Raw genomic sequence first — 19,035 nt, 5'->3', positions numbered from 1 at the left:
CATCGCGACCGCCGCGCGAGTCGGTTGACACGTCGATCGTTTGTTGCCGCTCTTTCCAGACCGTCCGTCGTCCGTTTCCGTGAGCACATTTTCGATTTTCACGCGCCGACGTATTGCACGCGGACGGGAAAAGGAAAACGAAAATGTTTACGTCGACAAACGCAACAATTAGATAATGATGAATAAACACTTTCGCGGAAACACTACTGGAGATCTCGGTTATGAAAGTTGCCGAAACGGGACTGTGCGGTGTACGAGCGGTCCTAATTTCGATGGATCGTGACTGGTATTTCAAGCCGAATGAATCAACAATTGAACGCGATGCCCCGCAAGTCTTCCATCCACGCCGCCGCGTAATAATCAATCATAATTGTAAACTCGTTGAACGCGTGAACTACCTTATTAACGATAACTATTATACACAGTATTCTTTATCCGCGCGCGCGTTTGTGTGTGTGTAAACAGCGACAGAGCGTTGAATTCTAGAATTTTTCCCGATTAATATTCAACGGTTATTACCTCGATGAAGATTGGGCGCGGAGAAATATCAGTTTTCGACTTTAAAAATTGTATTTCATCGCCTTCAGCCCGCCCAATGTTGTCAGCACACGCGTCTTTATTGTTTTCGCCGTGCCGTGTAATATAGTGTTATTAACCCGATTAAATAAATAAAAAAAAAAAATCACCGTATTACGTTTTTAGTCTTGGAAGGCGTTAAATATTTTTTTATGTAACACCGCACGTGTACGGCACAACTGGAATTACTGGATTTCGTAAAACCGACGAGGTCGGCTCATTATTATTGTAGGTAGGTATAGGTACCTATTACGGGAGCGTCGCCGCCAAAGGTTGTTAAATCTCGAATGGGTGACCGACAGGAATTCACGGAGACCCGACCAACAGGGGACGAATATTCTTGTCGTTACGTGTCCGATAAGAAACAGCGCCGAGTCTCACGTTATACAGAGTGATATATATATATATATATATATAAATGAACCTCATGTGTGAGGCGCGTAGTCACATGATTCATTATACGGTGGTGTTCTAATAACAATTATATTGTTACCGACGTCGTAAAAGCTAAAGCCGGATATTAAAACGTTGTAAACATACGTATATATTCTGCTATGTTATAACGTCATGAAATGCAAAACTATATATCCTACGCCTTGGATATATACGTGCTACGTTGCCATTGGTTTTGTAATAATACGTTAAAAATGTTTTACGCTTCCAATACCAATACGATTTGATACCTTAATGAAATAAACCATTCGTTCTATCCCGTAAATAATGCCTACACGACTTTTACGGGCACTTTGTACGCTACACGACCGACCGTATGTACACGTTTAACGAAACGGGAAAACAAATCATTTACATTTACAACGAGAGGGTTTCAACTCCCCCGCGAACGCTTTTGCCGAACGTGCAGCACACAACAACGCCATAATATTATTGTAAGATAGTGTTCGATACGTATCGTGTCTGCGAGTACGAGTAATTTACGTGCGCACGAACGTTAAAGTCTACAACGATCGCGTTATCGGTTATAGTATTATTTTTTTTTTTTTTAATGAAAAATTCAAATTTGTTATCATTTAACAACAAGTTTCTGTCATCAGATATTCATAATTAAGGATGTGTAGTTCACGAGTGAGTTTTTTTGGTTCCTACCATATAATAGTTACTGCATGAAATAAGGCGTATAAACCATGATTTATTTTTGCAATACATCACTGATAACGGTGTAATTATGTAGTGCAGTCGTAAAGCATTTGCGTACTGCTGCGTTATAATGCGTTACCTTTTCCGTTTGCGTGGAGGTCGACTGTTGGGGTTGCACGCCCCTGTTGAACCATTCGTCCGGCGGGAACTGAGTGGCGCAGCAATAGCTGCTGTTGGACTTCCGAGACTTGGAAGTCGACCTGCGGCTGCCGAATAGTCTTGAAAATATGCCCGGAGACTTTTCTGCGGAAGAGAAACAAACGATCATGTACAGTGTTAATGTTCGCACGGACGTTTCACTCGACCGCGAGCCGCGCCGAATAAACTCGTCGCCGCCGGTGCACCTTATACCATAGCATATAATGGACAGTAGGTATACACAAGCGTTGTGTACATAAGCGTACGCAGACATTACGTTCAAAAGCAAATGAAAGACAAGTATGAACTCCTCAACTTTACCGTTCGCAATGTAATTTAAAATTTATTTCTCCAACTAATTTTTTGGTCGAATTTTAAAAAATAAAAATATATGAAAAATCACTAGTTAAAATATTTCACAACGTTCGTAAACAATAAAATAAATAAATAAATAAGTTTTTGATTGCTTATTGTGTTTATATCAATGATTTTTCCTTTCTTTTTTTTTTTTAAACTGTTCGTAGCATTTTTTAAATCGTTGATGATACGTGGTCATGGAAAGTGAATATTGCATTCTTTTTAAAAAAAAAAAAAAAACAAGAAACATTCCGCTAATTTAACATTTTATTTATACATTTAAATTTGTTCGCTGCAGTATAATAATATTTTGTTAAGCTGCTAGACTTTATAAGAAATAAGAACTGTAAAAATGATAAACTAAGATCATTCGACGATAAAAATTTCCGGTTTTACGTTCAGGATATGCGACTGCATACCTTGTACATACTCTGTGCGCGCTCATAGCGATATGAATAAAGATTTACGGGCGTAAGACATCTCGTCCACAGGCTCTGTCGATTGTATCGTATTACCTATGATTATAAAACATACCGTCCAGTGAGCGATAAAATGGTATTTAATATCTGCGGTATGTAAAATCATGTTGACATTGCGTGGGTTCGCGAAAAGACTTCACCTTTTACACTACCAATACATTTATATGTACCAGTTGCAACAGCAGGTAATTATAGTGAGTGCGACGTTTGAGGACAGGGGCGGGTTTTTTCTCCGAGAAGTCGCATATATCAGTGGAATATTTTATCGTATCCGACCGTTTTACGCGCGCATTATACAGGTAATGTAACAAATGTATTGGTCTTTGTACTAATAATGTGACGGGTGGGCGCCCTGTACTGGAAAAGACCCAAAGAACAACTCCCGACATTTGTATAGCTTAAGAGGGACCCCGGTGTGTACAGGGCTAGCGTCAATCGGGTACACATAATGTTACTTAAACATGCGATATAATATATCTTCATATAATGAAATATGTTATATTCGGAAAGGTTGGGCAAAGGTGGACCTCTTTTTTTTTTCCATAAGAAAATAATATCGTGTGTACGGCCGTGGCGCAGTTGTGTTGAAAAAAAATATTTATCTTAATGTAATTGGTGATTTTTAGGAAATTATCCATGTACAAACACGCAATTTCTCATTCACCACCGCGTTGTGACGATGCAACAGTCTTTCGGGACGACGTTACACGTTACGCACGTATCGATTACGACGTTTTTAGAAGAGAAAATTGCCCGTCGTTAGCCGGCGGTCAGTTTTTTTTTTCAGCTTACATTGTTTCGAAGAACGTCGCAAGTGTTTATAATTTCCGTCGGTTTTTTTGTTCATTGCGACGCGACTTGCATCGGGATTACAGCGATCGAAGAAAAAACCAACACCGACATTTTAATTCGTTTACGATGTTGTTTTACGCGCGATTTTGTACAACAGGTCCCCGGACGTACGCAGGGGCTTAAAATGTGTCGGCCGAAAGACCGTCAGAAGGAAACTGGGGAACCTATTCATATCGTCACGTCACGTACGCGACGGCCCGCAGAGACCGATCAAGGAACTCATGACTGCCGCTGTGGGCAATCGTGCACGGAGCGATAAGGGAAAAAGAGAGTTGCGGTTCGAACCGCACACTTACGGAACAGGTAGTTATGATACCGTGTCTTTGGTCGTCGCCAAAATTCTCGTTTTGGCCGTACCACTACTACATGTGCACCGGCGACGCGCGTCCTATCCATGCCGCAATACGATATTTTCCGATACATTCGGACACGTCTGTTCACGATCTATGGACCGGGTCGGTTTACGCGGCGCGGGCCGTGGTCGGTGTGCGCAGAGTTTCGCTGGTCGTACTCGCACACTCCGCGGACGGCACGCCGTATTCGTCGTTTTTGTTTTTGTTTGATATATGTCTCATGGAACCGCTTCGCTGCAGCGTGGCCAGGCGACGGGACGTCGAACCGCTCCTGAGCGAGTTGCGCCTCTCGAGTTTTCCGGACGCGTCCCTCCTGGGCGACAGTGTTTTGTCGTTGCAATTCCCTGCGAAAAACAAACACGTTTTGACGTTAAAATATCACACCGGTCATGACGCGACGAGCGAGTATCAACTGTGCGCACACTTGTGGGCGGAGAGGGGGCAACGCAGAATCGTACACTTCAAACATGTAGCGCTACCAGGATTTACTATCGAGGGGTGGTAGGGTGTTTGAATTTGAAAAAAAATTAATGTAGGTACGTATTAGGAGAGTGGAACGGGTTAAAATTAAGATAATTACGTATTTCAAGAGGGTTTTTCACTGGTTCACACGTATTTTGACTGGTAAAAAATGTGGACTTTTCAAAGGGTATTGGTCAGGCATACCACGCTACTGCGAAACAACATTTCTTAACCGTTTCCCAGGTTTGTACAGATTTAGGTTTACTGTAGTGCGCCAAAGTACATACCGAGATCGAGCACTTTTTTAAAAATTCAAAAATCTTGCTAGTAGACCGTGTGGTATAACATATGTTATAACTTTGTATAAAAATCAATAAAAGTTTAAGCTGAAGCCACTAAGTTTTGGGATCACCAGATCACATTACTGAAATGTCTCTAGTTTTATGCACGGGAATACGACAAAACATGGTGTAGTTCACCGTAACCCACTTAGTACCATTATAGATGGATACGTCACGTAAGTCATCGGTTGCTGGTACGGGTCTGCGAGAAAAATAAATATAAAATACCTATGATACGTATCGTACGTATAATATTGTTTTAAAAAATAATATAAGAGCGTGTGTGTGTGTGTGCAGACCGCGACATACACCCATGACACACTAATAGGTTGGACTTGATTACAGATTAATGATAGAAAAAACACTAAATATGTTTTTACAACAGTAAAACCGTGTGTCATAAATGAATATGTACATACGTACGGTTTTAAATAAAATCTAGTCCTTTCACCTGTTTAGCAACAAAAACTCCGATGTCGGCCATCGGTGTTGAGTGTCGGAAGGACAGAGGACGAGGAGGTATACCTGTACATTATTTTTTTTTTTATCATTTTTTATCTTAGATAGGTACGACCGGATACTTGATGAACGTTGTTGACACGTTTACCGTCCGACGTTCACCTTTTGTATTTATCTTTTCGTTATCAAGGGTATTACAATTTCTAATGTTGCATTGCGACCGGTACCTTTCAGATCAAACGGATATGCGACATACAGTATATTTTTATTAAACTGAAGCATTTCTTTCGAGTGCATTGATTTCTCTCGGAACCTCAACAAATGTTTAACGTTATACGGAGCAGAATAGAATTTGGTTGAAAAAAGTAGATTGATTATTATGTCGCTCTAGTTAGTAGGTACTAAGTATTATATCGATTTTTACTTCATACGTGCTTGAGTAAAAATAATGTACGAAGTATCAGCTCGTGGTTGATCACGTATTGATTTATATTATAGCTATCGCCTTTCGCTCAAAAATAACAAACCAAACAACCTGATGTTGACTCCTTGAAGACTAATGTTTTAAGGTTAATATTGTATGGGTAAACTTACCACCGGAGATGATGTCTGCCAAGTTCGTCTGTATGTTCTGGTGGGTTTGATCTCCATCTCTTAAGGTTTCGATGTCTCCGTGCACCTTCACGTACGCTTCCTCCGTAGTCATTAAAAATCCTTTTTTGCTTGGACTGTACCGGCTACTTCCTCCCAATCGTAAACTGTGTGCAGGGCTAGCGGTCGCTGAACCAACTAGTCGTTGCACCTCTGGTGTTACAACAAAATAACCCCTGGAGGTCTGGTATATCTGTAAAATACCATTATGCTGTATTATTACATTATCCGAACAACAATTCAGTTGACAAAACCGGTTTACGAAGATATTTATTGTAAGACCAAGAATAATATAAATATATAGTATATATTTATATATATATATATTATATACATATATTTGTTGCTATCCTGTACATAATTTGCAAATTCAATTCATTCAATTGAAGACCACTATATATCATTTTCGTCTTGTGTTAACATGGTACTGTATTTTAATACTACAGACATGTATATTTTTAAATTTGTTCATACGAATAAAATAGTAAGCTAAGTATCTAAAACTACTTAATAAAATAATTTCGATAAAATGTATTGTTTGGAAATAAGCTTGATACAAAACATTTATTAGAGGACGGGTATACTTAAATAAATATAATTATATCGCGTTGAAATGAAACTTGGTTAGATAATTTCTTTCATGTCTATATAATGACAAATCACCTTATTTTCGGACATGAGATTGACCATCGCATCGTAAATAATGTGTTCGGCCGGTGGTTGAATGTTGGAGAAGAATATTTTTAGGGCCGAACGTACAGTGTCGATTGTGGCATTTTGGTTGGCGCTGGTCAACTCCAATATGACTAGACACAGGGCTTCGGACAGTGGCGTGAATTGTCCTTGATTCAGGTCTTCCACTACACAGTCTTCGACGTCACCTGATAGCGTTACATAACGTCAATACAATAATTACCAGCAGTACCATTATACATTATCATTGCGATGTGTGCAAACACCAGGTGCGATGTTGTCTGATTAATGAATGCGTTTACGTACAACGATTGTAATATATGCAAAACGATATATCTTACCAATTTTAGTGATCACGTAACTGTTCGGTGGCCTGAGCACATTACGACACCAGGCCCCTCTGATCACTTCCATGGAACACGGATCGCCGGTGAGCAATAACACACCAGGTGATACGTACCCCTCGTATTTCACCACTTGCATCGCCTCCACGAGACTTCGATTCCAGACGCATTTTAGATTGGATTCCAAAAAGCTCTGAAAACAGTGTACAATAAATACATCTCCCGTGACACTTATCATAATACGGAAAACAATGATTTCGCGGGAACCCGTTGAACTGAAATTTATTACATCGACTTTCGAAAGTACAATAATCACATGTGCACAATATATAAATTTATAGCCATAACTGTAGTATATATATATATATATATATATATATATATATATATATATATATCTATTTGATAGAAACTAGTATTGTTGAAAATCTTACGCGTAATTAGGCTGTAGTCACTGCAAGAAATCAACAATAATAATAATAAATTATTACTCTACGGATATCGATTGTACGTTCATACCTGCAGATAAACGAATCTCATTACCGGACCATTTATTCGTATTTAATCGTGTGCAAGCGTGTTTCATTATTTCTTAAAATAAATGTTGTAAATTAAAACGCATCGATAAAATACACGAATACGCCGTAAGATGTAAATTAAGTCGTATTAAATTATAAATGGACTCGACCGTAGCGAATCGTAACTATAATATCAATGCCTGTAAGCAGTACAACGAGTATCACGGGAACAAATTTTTTTTTTGTAACGCATACTCCATAATGAATATAGCACTACGCAGCGGTCGGTTATCGTTTGACCGAAAATATTGTGTACCTACTATAAGAAAACGAACGGTTAACATTCTTAATTAGCCTACCATTTTATGCGTTATATATATACGCGTACCGTATACGTAAGAATTATAGATTGTATCGTGATTCTGTCGTGAAACGAATAAGATATTTTACGAAGGACGGCAGTAAAACGTTTCATTACTCAAAGAGTGTAGCCTAAAACAACTATTTCGGATAACGTGGTATAGCAAAATTGAAATTGAAAAAGTACGCAACAATAAAGTAAGATATTCTGATGAGACGTTCGAAAAGTTAATACGCGTATCGTACGTTGAAAGCGATCACTGTGGTCTTACGGTACAAATAAATATGTATAAAAAAAAAAAAAAACAACAACCATATTGGTACAACTACTACACGGTTGTACTGCAAAACGGTCGACGACGGATGGCCTCGCGAGAACACATAAATACCGTGCACGTCCGTAAACAACCATTCGGTGTATTCACCTGAAATATTAGATACCCGTTGTCGTACATCCAGTACGGCGATGCTTCCGTCTGTTGCGGTACGTGCCGGACGAGCGACTGTTTCTGCAGATGGATGGCCATACATCGTTTCAGTATGTAGTGGCATCTGCATCCCACGGGACTTTTGATCCTGCTGCGACCGCTCATCGTTCACCGATCTGTCAACACAAACGGCCCCGTACCGGTTAGACGCGTGATTCGATCAATATCACTGTTATCAACGCCGCCGCAGCCACGGTTTAGAGGTTTGTTAGCGCAGGGGGTCGTTGAAGTCTCCGCGCGCGTGCCCCTAGCGGCGGTCAGGAATCGCAATGGCGTACACAGGATAGGCGTATAAGCACACAGACGCGCGCGCCTACAGTGTACGGTCGTGTTAGCGGGCAAATCATTCGCGTGTACGCACGGCCGGCAGAACGTTTCGTGCCGGGAGACTAGTTTGGTACAAACTGGTTTCGCGGAGCCGTCGGTCGTCCTGCCCCGCGCGGTGCGTACCCTCGTTTCCTCCGGAGTTTCGCGAAGTATCGGGATTGAAAACGCACGCGCACACACACGCATAACTTTCACATTTCGCACGCACACACGCACACGACAAGTGCTCGGAATCGATGGTTTTTTTTATTTTTTTTTTTTTTAATTACCGTCTCGATAACAACACGCGTCCATGTGTACGCATATAACGTTAAACCGATGTCCGGTACAGAGCAAATAACAATATATATTATACGGTCCGTTAACGCGCAAAGGGTGTACACGCCGTATGGATCCCGTGCCCATACGGATTCCAATAGACATATTAGGGCGCGACACGTCAGTTCGACTATTATTATACTGCATTATACGCGCGTACCGTTTTGTTTTTTTTTTTTTTTTTTTAAGAAAACGCGCGGCGTTCGACTTTCACGGATCTGGTTTTCTATTAGTCCCACGGGAATACTAATGCAAAACGCGCGAAACCGAATACGACGACGACGGTGCGCCGCGTCAGGATTCACACTAGACGTTTCTCGTTATACGATCGGATCGTAATGCAGATCGCGTGTGCCGATGCGAGCACGCGCAACGCGGTTTCCGTTTACGTTGCCGACGTCGAACGTACCATGTTTATTTGTTCGAGTGTAGTTTTCATAGTTGACGAAAAGCATACGAATAATTTTGAATGCCAAAAGAAAAACGTAAGCGAATATAGTATAAAATTAATGATTAATATTCGTTATTAGATTTTTTTTTTTTTTTAAATCAAGTTGAGAATCGAAAGAGAAATCTCGGTTAGAGGTACATCATTACGCGGTTCCAAAAGGCGGTTACTCCGGAGTACCTATTTTTGATAATACTTGTTGATAGTATATCGTGTGCTACCTATATGTTCTTCTTATATCCGCGGTGACGAACACGACGGTAACGTGTACATATTAGTATGTTACTATAAACATTTGCATTAGTCTTATTATTGTTATTGTTGTTTTGTTTAAATACGTACGATGTGTATAGTTCATATTTTGTTTTATTGTTTATTCTTTTCGTTGTAAATATACTGTACGTTATTTTTACTGATCAAACAAAGTCGTCTGTCAATTCGTAGTAATATCGACGCCAACATACGAAATTGAAATGAATCGCAAACGCTTGGTGAGGCGTTTTTTTTTTTTTTTTAGGATTTTTTAATAACCACTTAACGTGTAGCTCGTGAACGTGTAGTAATTGAAATAATTCCATTACGACGCGTATACGTGTACAGATGCAACGTTTATTTTTTACTTTACAATTACTTTTTCGCAAAACTCCCATATCCGTACACTTTGCGCCTTACGATATCTGACACGAATTTCACTCGGAACGAAGGAAACGCATACCCTACTGTATGAGAAAAAGTGTAAGCGATTTCTAAGCGACACAAAACAATCCTATAGATTTATTTTCGATTCACGAACCATAAATATTGAACTCAGACACTGTCCCATGTACATTAATCCGCAGGATTTGCATCGTTCGATGTCGTACGCGAGTGTGTTCGTATTTTTTCCCGTTTAACACTATACATGTATGGTCACACACGACTATGATTGTTTAGTGGAAAGTCGGATGTATAACAGAGTATAACGCAGTTATTTTTTTCTTTCTTTCTTGTTTTTTTTTTTTTTTTTATTTTATTTTTATTTCAATGTGCCTCAGCCAGTCGTTTTATTATAGGTACTGTTGTATTGTTAATAATAGAAAACTAACGTTACAAAACATTATAACAAACAACTTAGCGATCATCAATAATATCATTAACATTCGCGGAGAACGTAGTGTTATATTATTATTATAATTAACGGGAAATGTATACGTGCGATGTATATAAGTGGTATAAAAATGAATATTCAGAATAAATTATACATCTGTGTTTTACACGCATAACACCGATTTTCAACGGTTTATTATATTGTTAATTAATAATTTATCTTAAAACTGTTAACTTATTAGACAAATGCGGAGGCTCGAATAATCATTTGTCGATCTCTCCCCACGCAATTTTTAATCACCTCTCACAAGGAAATAATTATTATTATTACGAAACACGAAATTACATGTATCTATATATATTATCTTCTACAGCGTAAAACGATAAAAACGATTATTCACACTCAAACCGTCGTATGTCTAACGACGAATTATTATTTCCTCGCGTGATTCGAATAACACGTGCCGAAAAACCTCCATAGCTCGATTACTATACATTATGTTCATACCGAGCATAGAAAAAAACTAATGAATGGGGGTGTGCTCGACGTGTTCAATCGCAGCTGTTCAAATTTCAGAGCACCTTTTTATCATAATAATATAGATGGTGATGATCGCTTATGAAACTTTAAACCATCTGCTCAAATGCATTTAGGTCACACATAGCTACGTACGCTATTCATTAAACTAAAATATGTGCTTCATCATAACGCGGTTCACATCATTTTTCTAATGGTTCGACCGAAAAAAAAAAAAATCGGTTTCGTAATTTTTCTAAATAAATATTCTGCATTTCAATGGGCTTTGCGCAAATATGCAATGATAATACCTTAAACATTTATAAATGTTCCACGGATGACGACTAATGTAAAAATGTGAGTGTATAATTTCAGGCAATAAAGGTGAACATGGTAGCCGTTAATATTTTAAACGTCAGTTTCAAACCCACTGGAATTCAATGTTGATAATAGTATTAAACGAAAATGAAATTACATTTTAAACGATTTCTGTCAAAAGAATGTATTATTTCGGAAAACATTAATCCGCTGCGGATAAAAACTTATTTTTAAACAGTTGAATTGCGATTAATATCGATTTTGAAAATAGCGTAAAAGTTTTATGATCACAAATTATTATTCTTATACGAATAAATAGACAAATATTTATGAAACAGTTACCTGTAGAGCAGGGATACTCAAACTTTTATAAACAATGTACCACTTTAATTTAGTTAAATACAACCTTAAATCATCGTCAACATTTAACTTGTTTCCATATTTACTTTTAAACTTGAACAACCTTTTCCTCGTAAATAATTTAAATTTAAAGGTTTGTTGGCCACACTCGTGGCCTTTAAAAAATCTCGAGTACCCCCAAGGGGTACGCGTACCACAGTGTGAGAACCGCTGCTGTAGAATATATTTTTAACAATACGTTAGATTTGCACGATGCCGTAAAAAATAAAAACAGATGCCTACTAGAAATATATTATAGGAAGTTACTACTCTCCTATTACGATACTCTCAACGCAAACACGAATCAATCGTATCAATCATACGTGGCGTTCACTGTTCTCGAGGACGGGAAAAGGTGAACTTTTATGCTTCTACGAAAACGTGACGGATAATCATTAACGTTGCGGTAAATCGTCGGATACGAATCACTTGCTGTGTGCATTGAAAAATTGCCTGTTTACCGATTACTCGATTCGTTGAAGTTTATTATTATTATTCCATCGAAGGTTTTCGGCGTCGCGTTAATGCGTGTTGTATAAAAAACCATGTGCTGTGGGTTTAAAGTAAAAGTAATTTGATTTTCCACTACCACACACAAACATGCATATATATATATATATTACATTGTATTTATATTTGTTGTTTACGTTGCATGTCGGTTCAGGAACTCGCCGATGAAACGATGTATAACTGTACGTGCGTGTACATTGTACGCTTCATTCCCCATTTTTCCCCGTTTCCGGACGAAACACACATATTACGTTTCAATCCGAAGCACGCGAGGGCCACGTCATACGTGCGAGTCCTGCAGGACCGTTCGACGCACTCGCATATGGCTGTAAAACCGTACGCTACGCTACATAATGCATTGTACGGTTACGTGCGAACGCCCGAGACGACCAGAAATAATAACCCTGATCTCCACGCGTATACGTGTATACGTGCACTAATATCCGACAGGATCCGCGGAGGCGGCTGACGGGGCCGGCGAACTCCGGTACTGCGTTGCAATGGTACGCTTGCGATAGCGGCAGGATCGGGGATAGGACCGGGGGTGCGAGAAACGCCCTACGAATGCACCGGAGAGCGCGTGTTCGCGTGCTATATCCGATTTCAGTTGGGGCATTTTACGCGTATGATGCTTCAACACCGGGCTGCCGTTACTTACGGACATGGCGTGGCAGCCGTAATGTTATGTATGTTTACGTTTGCGATCGCGGTAACCTTGAAGCCACAACAACCGGTCTATTGTTTTCTATTTCGATCGGACGGCCGTGATCGTTCGTCGTCATTGTTGTTTTACGTGCACCGCGCACGTGTCCGCCGTCCGGCCGGTAAAACGCGATTCGCGAAGCCGAATTAACACGCGTCTTGAAAAATGATCTTTCGAAATACGCGGACACTCGCCACGACCCTGGACGGTCGAATACGTCACACGCACACACTACAAAGGGAACCTTTTCGAAATTCATTCCGTCAACGCGCGAAATCCTACACCGCCTACTGATTGTTGTGTCGGTTGTACAAATGTACCGTTAACGAAACTGCGACTGGCCGTCAAACCGATCCGAAGACCGAACGCCGCCGCCGCCGCCGCGCACGCTGTATAATGTACGTGTCGAGAACGCGTGCGACACGCACGGCGCAAGAAGACTTTCGAAAAAAAAGATGTATTCGTTATGCGCATAACAATATACTACGTGGCGAACAACGACTTTTGGTCGGTGGTGTGGAAGAACACGTTCTCGGACATACGATTTCGTGCGGTATTTCTACGGCATAATATGATTATAATTATCGGTACAGCAAAATCGTCGAAAGAGTTTTTTTGGATTTCAAACAACAACAAAAAGTTTCATATTCTCGTGGTTTTTGTCAAGTCTTGTCAGCATCCAAACGCTTATGCGATTATTAAAAAATATATAACATCTTTATACATTGTGTGTTAAACACTTCGATGCAAGGGATTACGATATTATTTTTATACAATTAAAAAGTATAAATAAAATTTGATTAAAAAATAAAATTTTCGCGATACGGCCGAAATCTAGGATCGAACGCGCTTCAACACCGGTCCGTGATAAAATCCAAAACACGACCCCCGTCGGCGTTATAGTGTTACGCACGCGCACGAAATCCAGTGCGGTGTTGACGCCGGACCGCGGAGTCGGGCCCATCTCTACAGTCTGGCCATCCGGATTCGACGTGGATATGAAAACGATAAAAGAACCGTTCAAAATATCGCCCGCGATAAATAATAGTAAAGGGGTAACGACCGTGGACCGCGCGATGCAGCGTTTTAATTGGAAGAAAAAAACCGCACGCCGAGTCCTAAAACAATCGGTGATTAAAAATGATCGGACGGTTCAATTACGATAATAATAGTTTTAGATTTTCAGAATGCGCGACCGCGCTCGTACACTGTTACGACGGCAATAAATCATGTTTGCGCGTTGCACAAGACGGCGTCGATCGTTTCCCAACTCGGTTTTCGTATACGTTACCGACGTATTTGAACACATACACGCGGGATCTCGGCTGTGCGGCGGCGGACCGGTCGCCGAACACTGATTTGCACACAATATACGTTTGGTATCGGGACCGTACGCGCCAGAGAACTCGGTGAAACAATCCGACTAAACGTATTAGTACATATAAAATTATGAGATTTTTTTTTCTCTCCATCTCTCTCTCTCTTTCTCTGTCTGTCTGTCTGTCTCACTCTCTGTCTCTGTCTCTGTCTCTGTCTCTGTCTCTCTCTCTCTCTCTCTCTCTCTCTCTCTCTCTCTCTCACTCTCTGTCTCTCGTAGCCGATCCATCATCACGTAAACGGCCTCGAATCCGTCATCCCATCGGTTAAGCTAAATTTCGCGCGCAGCAGAAAAAAAATAAATAGCAACGCGTACATCTTATCTTCATCGTTCGGTCGGTGTCGGCAATCGTAATAGCTTTTCCCTAAGCTTCACGACTTCGCGTCTCGACGTGATTGTAGCGCGTGAGCAGCCCGCGGGCCCGGACGACAAGCGGCGCAAGTGCGTAAGCACCAGTGTCTCCGACCGCGTACGGGTGCGAGCGAAACCGCCTACGTCGTGCTGTCGTCCGAATAGGAGTCGCTTTCATCACGGCGCGCCTCCTCCGTCCACAGATGTCCGCCGCCGCACTACCGACGTCCTTTACCACTGGACCGTCGTCCACGAGCTTCACGACAACACGCGGCCAACGTGTACGTACCGCAAGCGCTTACCGGCTGGCGTCCCGTGCAGAATTCGGCAAAGTATAAATAACATTTTTTTTCGATTTCAACGAGGATTTCGAAATGATCATTATGAACGAGAGCCGATCGTCTTCTCGCCGGGAGGACGTTACTTAATCTTATCATAACATATTTGTCTACACGATAACGTTGTAGTAACTGTTGCGGCGGTATACCTAACGTCTGGTGTTCTCGTGATATTGTTCCGGAAAAACGTGCGGGTATCCTGGCAAAGGTTCCGCGGACGAACGGAAGTTGGGAAACACTGACGCTTCGCGCGCGTACCTTATACATACGCGTGTCGTGTAGGTTATTACGTGCACGTGAACTGCATCATAAACACACAACGCGTTTAACACGATAACAATGTGCTCGTGCGCGACGTTCGTGCGGTCGGTTTCGCGTAAGCCAGACGATGATGGACAGTCTCCATCGTGATACGCGCGTAGTAAACACGCGCAAGGGACGAACCGATATCGGCAACGTGCACGTATCCGTCAGTGTTGTACCTGGGGGGGGGGGGCAACAGGGGCATTTACCCTCCCCCCGAGAAGTTTTTTGATGCCATAATGCAAATTAATTGTTCAGCTTAAATAATGCAAATTATAAATATTTTTAATTTTCACTGATTATAATCGTGTTTGATATCCACTTATCAATGTAATATAAAATATCGATATTCGACCGAATTGGGATTAGGAGTGATGGTCACATATAGTTACTATTTTATAATGTGGTTGTCATTGATATCAAGCGATCAACATGGGTTTTAGGTATTTAGTAATAGTTTATAATAAAGTTTCAGATTATATTACAACCATAAAAAATTGTGCAATTGATTTATACCCCCTCTCCCCCCAAAAAAAAAAAAAATGTTCACAGGTACGCCACTGGAATCCGTAACTACAAAACAGTTACACCAACAGCAGCACAACAGTGTTGGGCTCAAGCGGTCGGGCAGGTCGGAAACCATCAACGACCGTAACACTCGGACGGAAAACAAGTGACGTTCCTCGACGGTTATGCGATTCGGCGGTTTTCAAACACTGAGGGTGATGTTGAAACGCTTCGGTATCTTGGTGTTCGTGCACTCGACGACCGGAGTATTGCCCCAGACAGGGTGATACATGGCGACACTGCAGCAGCAGCTCTGTCTGTTTATGGATGTGGTTTTTCAACCGGCGGCATTCACGGTCCGCTAACACAAACGCGTTGGCCTCACCCGGCGTACAAGCCGATCTCGTATCTGCGGCGGCAACCGTCTCGTCTCGGCACACGTGCACACTGTATGCATGTATACGTTCTCGTGCGATAATAATAATAATAATAATAATTATAATGATAATAATAATAATAACGATAGTAAAAAATAATAATAATAACATGTCGTGTCGACTGCGACGACGTGGTGTCTACGTACCCGCGTGAAAAAAAAAAAAAAAAAAAATCGCGGACGAGATGTACGCGTTTTTCCCCTTCGAAAACAAATATGATTCACGTGCGTAATACAATGTGTTCATCGCACCGATGTTCTAATGACCGATCGATCATAATTAATTCGAACACGAGTCGTAGATCTATAGACGCTCGTGCGATAGAGGTGACCGCGCGCTCCACCCCGAGGCGGGGTCGTCGGTTTTCAACGTGCGCCGCGTACGAACAGGACCTCGACCGCGGCGTGAGTATCGTACACTCATACACACATATCTATAACAGGTACTCGCGTGATCATAAATTAAATACGCCGACGGTTTTCACGACATCAATACACCGATATAACGTACCAGGCGCACGACAGATACCCGGTCCGAGGCGTTATTATACCGGCCGGTGACGGTATCTCCGTGAGATCCACGTACGCGCGGATACGGATACGGCGATGGCGTACGGAGGCGCGGAGATGGATCGCGTGGATAACACGAACGCTGTGCAAGGATACGTATGTTAATCATATTTTATGCGAGACCGGAGAGCGCATTTGAAATCGCGCCCGTACGCAGGACGAATCCGTCACGTTGCGTTACCGGAGGAACACGTTACCGATGGATATGTCCTGGGCGGTGTATGTTTGTGGGCAAACGTTGTCGCTGTGGGGCAAACGCCGTACGCCGAACCGTAATATGTAGCTATAACGATTAACACGCGATTGCGCCGTATACGAATAATCGATAGTATAATATATGCGGTAGAGGTTTTTTTTTTTTTTTTGTTTCTAAAGAACATCATTTTTTTCTTCAAAGGAAGTTTAAAAACGTGACCGAATAGAATTCGCGACCGACTAACGCTTACAGTGTTGCATACGTAATGCTGCAAGTGCGTACGTACGTTTCGCGTTTGTATTATGTTTTAAGGTTAAGTTTGCGGTAAAAACGTGTAGATCTGTATTTTTACGAGCACAAGCAATTATTACATGAAATATACGCATTGTTCATGCGTAAAAATCTACCACAAACTTGTACGTATATACACATGATATGACGCATGACTGATATAATATTTAATTAAAGTCGTAAAAATTATACCTAGGAGGAGGCCGAATGATTTATTTGACAGGTACGTAAAAAAAATAAATAAAATTAAAATCCTAATATTCGTAAGAATTACTTTTGCATGCCGTCAAATAAGATGTACCACAAAACGTTATTTTTATACGTGCAAATCGTAGACGGTTAGATTAAAAAAAGTCCATCATTCTTACGATTGACTTGGTACGCGCATGAACAACCTAAACGCTACACCGTACATCATTTAAATGTACCGAAACAATAAACTCACATAAATGTTCTTCTTGTCCAAGGCATACGGATACGTATACGTGTGCGCGTATGTGAGTGTATAACAAAAGGAATATTGCGTAATAACACTACAAGTACGTATCTTACATGGAAATAGCTTATCATTATTTTTCTTAACCTTATCCACGTTATACAATACCTACATTTAAATAATAGCATTAGTTTTAGTATACACGTTTTTTTCACAGTCAGTGAGAGCTGTTACTTGTTAGACATTTGGCCATAAATTAAATATGTTTGTTCACAGAATTGTGTATATTTATCTGAAATGATCTAAACAATTTCTATTTGAAATAAATTCGATGTTGAATGTATGAATACGGAAATTTATTTGCAAGAAGATAACGTCGTATGCAACATCAAAGTAAAAAAAAAAACGAAAGTCTAAAGTTTTTTCTTTTATTTTCTAATTGAACAAACAATTGATTCGACAAATTTAATTATTCAATGTTATTTATTGTATAAATTATACGACTTACCATGGATTCTACGAAGTAATAGCGTATAGTATCTATAGATACATTAATAAATTACGAAACACTGCTAATAGTAATAGACACTAGTTAGTTTTTAAAATTTAATTCTATAAAAATAATTGAATCATACTCGGAATGAATTTCATAATATAAACGTTTACGTAACATGTTATTAACTTATAATTAAAAAAAAAAAAATTTTAAAGCAGACCTCGTAAACGCGTGACAATAGAGACGTGACGGATTTGTAACTGACGAAGCAATAACGGAGATTACCCATACATAAGACTAACGTTCAACGATCCCACTCTTTCACCCCGCTAGACGAAAACCATCTGTCCGTTTTAGGGTGCAAATACTTACAAAACTTATTTCGTGGGAGGGTTGATTTAGGGTTTTAAATAGAAAATCCTATACGCAATACGTATATTGTTATTCTAACGAAAACCATACAATTTTCGGTTAAAACTTCGAAACGGCAACGCATTTCGACGACCATATGTATTTACGAAATAACAATGAGCAAAATTGTTTTTGGTAGAAGCAATCGTTAAAAAACACAAGACCACGATTGAACAAATGCAATAGATAGCGGAAGTTTACAATGTGTATTTTAATAACTCGAACGGTGTGTTGTTTATAAAAGATACTGTATGAATAAATACGCCGTCCAATCGTATGAAATTATATTTGAGAAATTATTGTACATTAGAAATATGTGTTGTAATTCACTCGGACGTAAAATACAATTAGTTCATTTTCATTTTGATCCGTATTGAATACGAATTGGATAAGACGCCCAGAAGCCGCGTCACGTTGTTTCAAGGGTGTGGTGATCGCGGCGCGGTGATTGTTATTATTATATTTGACCT

General features: G+C 40.3%; 1 protein-coding gene across 4 annotated transcripts in view; it reads right to left on the bottom strand.

Annotated features, from left to right (window-relative positions):
• LOC112693925 (storkhead-box protein 1) overlaps positions 1-19,035 on the bottom strand; it is a 45,869-nt gene that overhangs the window by 5,215 nt on the left and 21,619 nt on the right. For 2 of the 4 annotated variants that reach the window (XM_025569194.1, XM_025569195.1), the window contains exons 2-7: positions 8,164-8,342; positions 6,858-7,053; positions 6,487-6,704; positions 5,767-6,016; positions 4,069-4,254; positions 1,811-1,974 (exon numbers count right to left, since the gene is read on the bottom strand). In XM_025569194.1, the coding sequence (XP_025424979.1) occupies positions 1,811-1,974; positions 4,069-4,254; positions 5,767-6,016; positions 6,487-6,704; positions 6,858-7,053; positions 8,164-8,331 (1,182 nt within the window). In that variant the 5' untranslated portion in view covers positions 8,332-8,342. Of the gene's footprint in view, positions 1-1,810; positions 1,975-4,068; positions 4,255-5,766; positions 6,017-6,486; positions 6,705-6,857; positions 7,054-8,163; positions 8,343-18,166; positions 18,250-19,035 lie in introns of those variants that run through there. The other 2 variants (XM_025569196.1, XM_025569197.1) reach the window with 2 other exon arrangements.

Source organism: Sipha flava, unplaced genomic scaffold, assembly GCF_003268045.1.
Source record: "Sipha flava isolate LNK unplaced genomic scaffold, YSA_version1 120_pilon_pilon, whole genome shotgun sequence".
Lineage (NCBI taxonomy): Eukaryota > Metazoa > Arthropoda > Insecta > Hemiptera > Aphididae > Sipha > Sipha flava.
This window is presented reverse-complemented; position numbering and strand designations above follow the sequence as displayed.